We start from the raw sequence: 10,283 nt of genomic DNA, 5'->3' as shown, positions 1-10,283 counted from the left end.
TTTATTTTGTCGTTTTAGAAGCCAGCAGTGGAGTCTAGACTGTCCAGACTCTGGAAGCAGCACTCCAGGTCAGACGTTGCTGCCAGGGCAGCAGGGAGACTCTTGAGAAGTCAAGGTATTTGGGACTCCAATGGAAGAGAGGCTTTGGATTTAGAGTTTCATGGACTAGGCTGCCTAGAAATAAGCTAAACTATAAGCTCAATCTTCCTCCTTCCCCAGAGACCGAGGTGAATGGGAGGAGCCTGGAGAATGTTTCTATATTTATTCTTGTTGGACTTTTAAAGTAAAAATTCCTTTGTAAAAGCTAATTTGACTATTAAGTGCCTAAATGGAATTGAGGTGCAGGAGACTTAGAATTCAAGGAATTCCACTGGGGAGGCCCAGGGTCAGAGACCGACTAGACACCCCTTTGGCTTCTTTAAAGGTATAGAGACCCCTGGGGAAAAGGTGATATATATATATATATATATATATATATATATATATATATATATATATATATATATATATATATATATATAACAATGCTGGCTTTCAGCCAGTGGAGGCCAAGGTAATCATCTGGGCAAATATATTCATAAATGCTTTAAAGACTTTTGGGAAAATCCAACACCAGTTTCCATTTGAAATAGGTCTTGCCACAATATGAAGTCTAGAGCAAACATTAAATGAGATGGAGAGAAGTGCTCACTACAGTGTTGTCTCTGTTATAGTTCCTTGAAGGCACTGACTGTTTTAACTTTATTTCAGACTCTGGATTGAGTGGATGAGTAGGGCCAGAGCCAAGATAGCCAACTGAAATGAACATTTTTGCTGAGCTTTCTCAACACATCCCTGCAAACAACTGCCAAAAATGCTACAATGAATTCTGGTAAGGAAAATCAACAACCACGAGTCATTTTTCCAGCCCAGGGCAGCTTAGGAAGACAGAAACAGTGAACTTCTCTCCTCAATGCCTGCCCTTCTATTGGGGGACTGCCACAAATACAGTGAGGTTCCTTCAGATACCCTTGTCTCCAAGTTCCTCCATATACACATTTTCCATGTTCTACTCCTCCACCCTATATCAACAGTACAGATATGCCACTCTCATACTCAGGACCTCTGAAATCCCTTATCTGATCATGTTATCATTCTACCCTTTCCTCTCCTTTGCAAACCCTAATATCCTTATCTCACTTTATCTTGTCTGTATTTATTGTTGCCTTATCTGAAATCATTACTTTTCTGGGTTCACTTGAAGAATAGATTCTGCTCCAGGCCAGACTCTCTCTGGCTGGGTGAAGGCTTGAACTGGTCAGGTCTCAAGAGCTGTGGGCCTCAACAAGGTACACAATCTAACCCAGACCACCCTGAAATGTTTCTCTTTGGCTAGGCTCCTGCAGCCACAAGTTATATGGAAGACTAAGGCTGGAGTCACTAACATCCTTGCCCTTTATGGACCTTATTACCTCTAATCAGTTCATTTATGCTACCAGAAAAGGGTTCAAAGTTGAGTCTGTTACCATCATATTGCCCATTTTCCATCTTTCATACATTTTTTAGACAGCTGACTTAGTTGAACAACTTTAACATCACATAATTTATTATCAGGATTGGGTGCCCCAACCGTCCAGAGGTGGGAGTTCTTTGGTCCAGTGCGCTCTTAAATAACAATTTCAGGAAGTCACCTAACAAAGACAGACTGCTTTCAGACACAAAGCCACTTAACCATTTCCATTCCTTTCTTACTGATTCCCTTGTGTAGTCACTTAGGGTTGAAGCTTCTGTCCCTTCATAATTTTATAAAATCCTTTCAAAAGGTTGTGTGGATCCCCCCCACCCCCGGCTTAATTTTTAGGTATTTGGACTCTTCCTTCTCTAAAATGGGTGATTTAGACAACTTCCTGGAAAGGTTCTCAATAAACAAATTAGATCTATGGATAAGGGAAGAATTTATGTCTACACAAGACAGAGAACATTAGAGATGTAAAACAGGTAACTGACTACATCAAATTAAGTTTTTGCACAAACAAAACCAATGCAACCAAGATTGGAAGGGGAATAACAAATTGGAGGGGGAAAATCTTTATAGCAAGTGTCTCTGAAAGTTCGTATTTCTCAAGTACAGAAAGAACTCAAATTTATAAGGATACAAAGCATTCCCCACATGACAAATGGCTAAAAGATATAAACAGGCAATTCTCAGATAAAGAAATTAAAACTACCTTTAATTATATGAAGAAATGCTCCAAATCATTAATTAGAGAAGTGCAAATTAAAACAATTCTGAGGTACCACTTAATTTCTATCAGTTTGGCTAATATGACAAAAAAGGAAAATGGTAAATATGGGAGGGGATGTGGAAAAATTGGGACACCAATACACTGATGATGGGGCTGTGAACTGACACAATGTTCAAAGGGCCATAAAACTGTGTATCCTTTGATCCCACTACTAGTTCTGTATCCCAAAGAGATGAAAGGTGGGGGAAAAGGACCTGCTTATACCAAAATATTTATAGCAGCTCTTTTTATGGTGGTAAAGAACTTGAAACTGAAGGGATAGCCATCAAACTGGGGAACAGCTGAACAAATTGTGATATATAATTGTAATAAAATACTATTTATTGGGCCCTAAGAAATGATGAACCAGACAATCACAAAAAAACTTGGACTCATGAAGAGAGGCAAAATAAAGCGTGCAGAACCAGAATGTTGTACACAGTAACAGCAATAAAGAACAATTATCAATTGTGAATGACTCAACTATTATCAGCAATGCAAGGATCCAGGGCCACTTCAAGGGCCTCATGGATGAAAAAGACGATTTACTGCCAAACTGACGGTCTGAATGCAGACTGAAGCCTCCCATTCTTCACTTTATTTCCTCCATGAATTTTTCTCTGGTGTAAGTGACTCATCTTCTCTCAGATGATGAACACGGAAGTCTGTATTATATGGTAACGCATGTACAGCCCACATATTATTACCTGCTGCCTTGGGGGAGGTAGAGAACATGGGACTGCAAAATGCCAAAGAATTATTATTGAAAATTGTATTGACATCTAATCTGAAAACAAGGGAGTGAAATTACTGGAAGGTTCTTTGCTTCTAAATGCTATGGAGGAAATGCAATTCTTCTCATAATCACAACAGGAAATATAAAAAGTGATTACGGTATTTGACTTGCTGGTAATCCTGATTCCATCTTCACACAACTGCCACAAAAGGAGTGTCTAAAGGGGAAAAATCTGGTATCCACCTCTTAACGGGCCACCCACACAGGGGCAGGTGGCCAGTGGGCCAGTGGGCCAGGGAACATTGTGGCAGTAAGTAGGGGCTGAGTGCTGGAACCATCCCAAGGCAGGTTACTAACGTTCATGAGCCTCGTCAGAGACCTTCTGGTGAGGGGAGCAATTACAACACTGAAGCTATGGCCCTTCTCTGGCTGTGGACCTGCAGGACGTCTATAAGCAGAGACATTCTTTTAATTGCCCTTTACATTACTTCCTTCTTCCTAGATGACTATACTATTCATTTGTATTAAGTCAATGCTGCCTACACTAGGCTTTATTTTTTAAAAAATCCTTCCCTTCTGACTCAAATCGATATTATATAGGTTCCAAGGCAGAAGGAGTGGTTAAGGGCTAGGCAACAGTGGCTAAGTGACTTGCCCAGGGTCACACAGTTAGGAAATGTCTAAGGCTAGATTTCAACCCAAGACCTCTGGTTTCCAGGTGGTTATCTATCCACTAAGCCACCTAGCTGCTCCCCTAGGCTTCATTCTAAAGTAAAAATTGTTAGTGGTGAAAGACCCTCTAAGAAATTTTTCTGATCCAACCAATAAAGGTCAGAGTTTAGGAGGGTCAGTGGTTTGGGTTCCTTTTTTGCTCAAAATAAAAAAGAATTTGCTTGTAGGAAAAATGCCAAAAATAGAGAGGACAGAGGGAAGCACTATTGTTTTATTTGAATTGTATATTTTTAAATCTTAAAGCTTTAACTGTATTCTGTGGTTCTCAAGTTTCTCACGATATTCTAAATCCAAGCTTGAATCAGAAGAGTCGACTGAACTAGCCCTAATGGGGTCTTCAAGAACACAAATCAGAATAATATTAGGAAATTACAACTTCAGCTTTGAAATAAAGAAAATCTTCTCAACAATCAGAATTATTGAAAAACAGGAAGGACTGAAGAAGTCTTTAAGTAAAAGCTGGATGACCACTTGTTGGGAGATGTCATTGAGATTCTTGTTCAAGGAGCCAAGAAGGAAGAGCAGAGAGAAGCACCCAGCCAACCTTTCCTGACGTTCCCTCCAAACAACTCTAAAATAATGCCTCAAGTTGAGTTTGGGAGCAGCAGAGCCAAAAAAAAGATCAGGTAAAATAATTTTTCAGCCCAAGATAACTTGGAAAAGTATGTCTCACCAGGAGTGGTTACTTTTGAAGTGCAGCACAGATTGCTATGTAGACACTGGTTTTGTGATCTTGAGCAAGTCACTCAACCCTATTTGCCTCAGTTTCCTCATCTATAAAATGTCTTGGATATGGCAAACCACTCCTGTATCTTTGCCAAGAAAACACTAAATGGGATCATGAAGAGTAGGACATAATGACTGAACAACCACCACCACCAAAATTTTCAATATAAAATGGACCTTTTTATTCAAAACAAACTTTTGTATTGAGTTTGACTGAACGTAGTTGAAGAATCCATATTTGTGGAATTGTAGGTGAAGCTGAGCTTCCATAATGTAAATGTCTAAGTCAATTAAAAATGGAAATCCATTAAAATATTGGGGTTTGGGAAGGAAGTTGAAGAGGAAGAAAAGATTTGAATCACTGCTGTGGGAAAATAGGAAATAATTTGTTTCACCTGTGGAGTTCCTCCTTTGCTCAATTCTTTAATTTTATTCCTTTCCTTATATTCATATGGCTTCTCAGCATGAGATTTTTACTATTTCTTAAGTTATATAAAGACATTCCATATTAATGGTAGAGACAAATTTTCTCTGTTCTGTTTTAATATGGTTTCTTCCAGAAGAAAGCCTTTCCTAAATCAGAACCTTCTTAAAGGCTCTCTCCAGTATGAATTCTCTGATGATGAGTAAGTTGTGCTTTTAGCCGGAAGGCCATCTCACACTCATTACACTCGTATGGTTTCTCCCCAGTATGGATTCTCTTATGTCGAGTAAGGTGTGTGCTCAAGCGGAAGGCCCTTCCACACTCATTACATTCATATCGCTTCTCTCCAGTATGAATTCTATAATGTCGATTGCGTTCTGTCCTGTGACTAAATGCCTTCCCACACACATTACACTCGAATGGTTTCTCCCCAGTATGGATTCTATGATGTTGAATGAGCTGTGTTCTCAGGCGGAAGGCCTTCCCACACTCGTGACATTCAAAGGGTTTCTCGCCACTGTGAATTGTCTGATGTTCAGTAAGATGTGGCTTCTGACGGAAGGCCTTCCCACACTCAGTACATTCAAAGTGTTTCTCACCAGTATGAACTGTCAGATGTTTAGTGAGCCGTGCCTTCAGGCGGAAGGCCTTTCCACATTCTGTACATTCATAAGGTTTTTCTCCACTATGGATTCTCTGATGGCGAATAAGGTTTCTACTCTGGCTAAAGACCATCCCACACTGATCACATTCACAAAGTTTATCACCAGTATGAAGCCTCTGATGTTGAGTAAGTTGTCTTTTCAGGCGGAAGGCACTGCCACATTCGTTACATTCATACTGCTTTTCTCCACTATGAATTTTCTGATGGATGGTAAGTCCTGTCTTCCACCGGAAAGCCTTCCCACATTCATTACATCTATGAGTTTTCTCTCCAGTGTGAATTATCTTATGCTCAACAAGTCCTGCTTTCCGACGGAAAGCTTTCCCACATTCATTACACTCGTAAGGTTTCTCTCCAGTATGAATTGTCTGATGTCTAGTAAGTTCTGTTTTCTGACTAAAGGCCTTCCCACATTCATTACATGCATAAGGTTTCTCCCCAGTATGAACTGTCTGATGCTGAGTAAGCTGTGAGCTCTGACAGAAGGCCTTCCCACACTGATCACATTTATAAGGCTTCTCTCCAGTATGAATTCTCTGATGCCGTGTAAGATAAGAGCTCAATCGAAAGGCTTTCCCACACTCACGACATTCATAAGGTTTTTCCCCAGTATGAATTGTCTGATGTTGAATAAGGCATGTGCTGTTGCGAAAGGTCTTCCCACACTCATTACACTCATAAGGCTTCTCCCCGAAATGGACTGTCTGATGTTGATTAAGCTGGGCTCTCTGATGAAAGGCCTTTCCACATACATTACATCCATAAGGTTCCTTTCCATTATGAACTGTCTGATGTTGAATAAGTTGTGAACTGAGGCGGAAGGCCTTCCCACACTCATCACATCGATAAGGTTTCTTTCCAGTATGAATTTTATGATGTTGAATAAGTAATGTTCTCAGGCGGAAGGCCTTTCCACATTCATCACATTCATAAGGTTTCTCTCCAGTATGAATTGTCTGATGCTGAGTTAGCTGTGAGCTCTGGCGGAAGGCTTTCCCACAGTCATTACATTCATAAGGTTTTTCTCCAGTATGAATTCTGTAATGCTGAATAAGCTGCTTCCTCAGGCGGAAGGCCTTTCCACATTCATTACACTCATAACGTTTCTCTCCTGTATGAACTGTCTGGTGTTGATTAAGTCCTGTGCTCTGGCGGAACGCCTTCCCGCACACATTACATTCATAGGGCTTCTCGCCCGTATGTATTCTATGATGTTGAATAAGACTGGCCCTCTGACTGAAAGGCTTCCCACATTCATTACACTGATAGCGCTTCTCTTCATTATGTAGTTTATGATTTTCAGTGAAGTCTGAATTATGTTTAAAGAATTTCCCATAGTCATTATGTTTGGAAAACTTCTTTGAATATACTTTATTATACTTTCTTAGATCTGCAGAAAGTCTGAAGTACTTTCTACTGATATCTCGTTTAAGGAGGCTCACTCCTAAAGAGGACCTCTGACGCACAAAAGATATGTGCCCCAGAGTGAAGCTTTTGTCATATTTGTAGTTTCTTGGCTTATTTGAACCTTTCTTTTGGGTCATTCTTACTTTCCAAGAATGTTTTCCCTCACTGCTTTGCTGCCTTTCTAATGTGGCATCATGTTCCCAGGCTTCTTGTAAGGTGGCTATATGGAGAACTTCCTCTGTGTCTCTTTCCTGGGATGACTTTTCTAGGGAAATTCCCAGCTTCAGAGTAAACTCTTCAGTTTCACAAGAAGCCTCCCAATCTGAATGAGACAAAAAACATGCAATTGTGCACCTGTTACTTTTGCCACCCACCCACCTTCCTTGTATATTCTCCACTGAGATATTACTTTTGAAATATTCGTTATCAAGCTTTCTATTTTCCCCACTTTTGTCTCCAAATCAAGCAGGGCCTCCACTAGGAGAGGCATCCTTCAGCTTAACAACATACCGAGTTCTAGTTTTTACTTGTTTAGGCCCCTCCCCTTCCTGATGGCACCATTTTATTTTAAACAGGAGGAGACTGTTTTGATTGTTGCTGCTTTATACTCTTGAGGTTGGATAATGCTTAACTCCATTTCTTAAAATCTTTATTGACAATCTCTCTCTATTAGCGTTCTTTTGTTCTTCGAATGCCCTGTGTTATTGTTTTCTTTAAACCTACGAAGTATCCTACAGGTAACTTGATTGCGTAACATCAAATCCATAGATTGTTTTAGGAAGCATTCCATTTTAGTGTCCTACTCTCAACTATTTAGGTTTTCCTTTATTTCTGCTGGAATTGTTTTAAAGTCTCAGTTATAAGCTTTATGTTATCTTGGCACGTTCACATCTAGTTATTTTGAGGACTGTGCAAGTAATATGGCGATGACTGTATCAGCCTTGTTGACCTGTCCATCCACACACAAGAAAAGCTCATATGAGCGAAGGTCTGCTGAGATTGAACATGCATTTGGAGCTTGTCTAAAAGGATGTCTATCAGTGACAGACAATGAGTTGAGGAAAGTGAACACTATGGAAGGTCTTTGGGAAACAACAAAGCTTTGAGTGACCCTAAGCAACACTTGTGTGGATGCTCATTTCTGGGTACCTCAGGGAAGAAGCGTCCGGAGGGGGGAAACCACAATGGGCGAGGGCCTGAAGGTCCTGCCATCAAACAATTGGACAAAATTACTGGGGATATTTAGTGGGAAGAGAAGATCTGGGACAAGAGATGATGCCACAGTCGTTGCCAGACTGAAAGACACACATACACTAAAGAGAGATGAATTAAACGTGTTCTATTCAGTCCCTGGAGGCAGACCTAGGAACAATGGGTACATGTTGGAAGGAGGAATATGAAGGCTCGTCATGACAAAAACCTCCCACACAATTCCAGTCATCCTCTAATAGGATTGGGGATGCTGAGAAGTCCTGGGAGAAGCCTAGCTTAATACAGAGGCTGCTCACCACCAGGCTGACCACTTGGCCATGGTGGCTCTCAGGCCTGCATGGCCTCCTCCACTTGGCTGGTGAAACCAGCAGAGCAGCAGGAAGAGGGACAGGAGGAAGAAGAGCAAGTCCTGTGCCCTGCTGAGGCATCTCCTCTGACCCTGGAGGGGCAGGAGAGGGGAAAGGTGTTGGGCCACTGGATTGTCGATGTCAAGAGGAGTCTCCAGGAGGAGCTAATGCCACAGTCTCGGCTCTTCTCCCAAAGTCTTGGTTCTTCTCCCAACGCCCGGCAACCAACACGTGACATCTTTGTTCAGAGTTTGACCAGTGCTTGCAAGGACCCACTCACCTGGACAGCGACTTCTCTGGATTCCTCCAGGCATCCAGGGGGCTTCCCTTCGCTCCAACTGGGAGATGACATCTGGCTTGGAAACTGCAAGTCCTGTTCAGTGGAAAAGGGAAATCATTGGGGATGGAGGCCCTCAGAATGGAACCCTACAGGACATTAATTCATTGTTGGTGGAGTTGTTCTGGAGGGCAATTTGGAACTATGCCCAAAGGGCGACAAAAGACTGTCTGCCCTTTGATCCAGCCATAGCACTGCTGGGTTTGTACCCCAATGAGATGATAAGGAAAAAGAGCTGAATAAGAGTATTCATAGCTGCACTCTTTGTGGTGGCCAAAAATTGGAAAACGAGGGGATGCCCTTCAATTGGGGAATGGCTGAACACATTGTGGTATATGTTGGTGATGGAATACTATTGTGCTAAAAGGAATAATAAAGTGGAGGAGTTCCATGTGAACTGGAACAACCTCCAGGAAGTGATGCAGAGCGAGAGGAGCAGAACCAGGAGAACATTGTACACAGAGACTAATACACTGTGGTACAATCGAAGGTGATGGACTTCTCCATTAATGGCGGTGTCACGTCCCTGAACAATCTGCAGGGATCTAGGAGAAAAAACACTATTCATAAGCAGAGGACAAACTGTGGGAGTAAAAACACCGAGGAAAAGCAACTGCCCAACTACAGCAGTTGAGGGGACAGGACAGAGGAGAGACTCTAAACGAACCCTCTAATGCAAATACTAACAACATGGCAATGGGTTCGAATCAAGAACACATGTGATACCCAGTGGAATCATGCGTCGGCTACGGGGGGTGGGGGGAGGAAAAGGAAATGATCTTTGTCTTTAATGAATAATGCTTGGAAATGATCAAATAAAATATTATTAAAAAAAAAAAGAATGGACCCTACTCTTCCCTTGGCACATGAGCAGGCACGCTAGTCAGGGCCGCAAAGTATGGCTTCTGAAACACTGAGAATGGGGGCCTGGGACATAGAGAGGTTCAATCTCAGAAAGTTAATTCCTCTGATCCACTCCTGGTCAGAGCATGAATCCCTTCATGCAATTACCTAACCTTGGACTTCAGGGAATAGAAAGCGGGGAACGAAACCTCTGATTTGTCTGCCAGTTTCTAGCTGTACAACGTAAACTGGCTCACAAGGATAAATAACTGCTCTCTGCATCCTCCATCACAACTGCTAAAAAGTGTCCGGCCTGGACAAAGAACACTCCCTCCGCCCTCACAGCGTGGCGGCTCCCCAAGGCAGATTCGGCGTCACTGCGGGACGTCATACTCACTCACCCAGGCGGACCAGGTTCTTATAGTTCTCCAGCATCACGTCGCGGTAGAGCTCCTTTTGAGGCGGGGCTAGGTGTCTCCATTCCTCGCAAGTAAATTCCACAGCAACATCCTGGAATGTAACCGCTTCCTGAAAGAGAAAAAAGAGTGGATTCAAGGATGGCCCCAGAGGGGCAGGAGTCCGGGAGCACTC

The 10,283-nt window shown here is 42.1% G+C and overlaps 1 protein-coding gene across 5 annotated transcripts in view; it reads right to left on the bottom strand.

The window, feature by feature from the left end:
- Positions 1-2,181: 2,181 nt before the first annotated feature.
- LOC100616929 (zinc finger protein 420-like) overlaps positions 2,182-10,283 on the bottom strand; it is a 35,101-nt gene continuing 26,999 nt past the window's right edge. For 4 of the 5 annotated variants that reach the window (XM_007490131.2, XM_007490132.3, XM_056821239.1 and 1 more), the window contains 3 exons: positions 10,094-10,220; positions 8,793-8,885; positions 2,182-7,275 (listed from right to left, as the gene is read on the bottom strand). In XM_007490131.2, coding sequence (XP_007490193.1) covers positions 5,048-7,275; positions 8,793-8,885; positions 10,094-10,220 — 2,448 coding nt within the window. In that variant the 3' untranslated portion in view covers positions 2,182-5,047. The remainder of the gene's footprint in view (positions 7,276-8,792; positions 8,886-10,093; positions 10,221-10,283) is intronic. The other variant, XM_056821238.1, reaches the window with a different exon arrangement.

This window comes from Monodelphis domestica, chromosome 3, assembly GCF_027887165.1.
Source record: "Monodelphis domestica isolate mMonDom1 chromosome 3, mMonDom1.pri, whole genome shotgun sequence".
Taxonomy (NCBI): Eukaryota; Metazoa; Chordata; class Mammalia; order Didelphimorphia; family Didelphidae; genus Monodelphis; species Monodelphis domestica.
The sequence above is the reverse complement of the archived record's forward strand: the minus strand, read 5'-3'. Positions and strand labels throughout refer to the sequence as shown.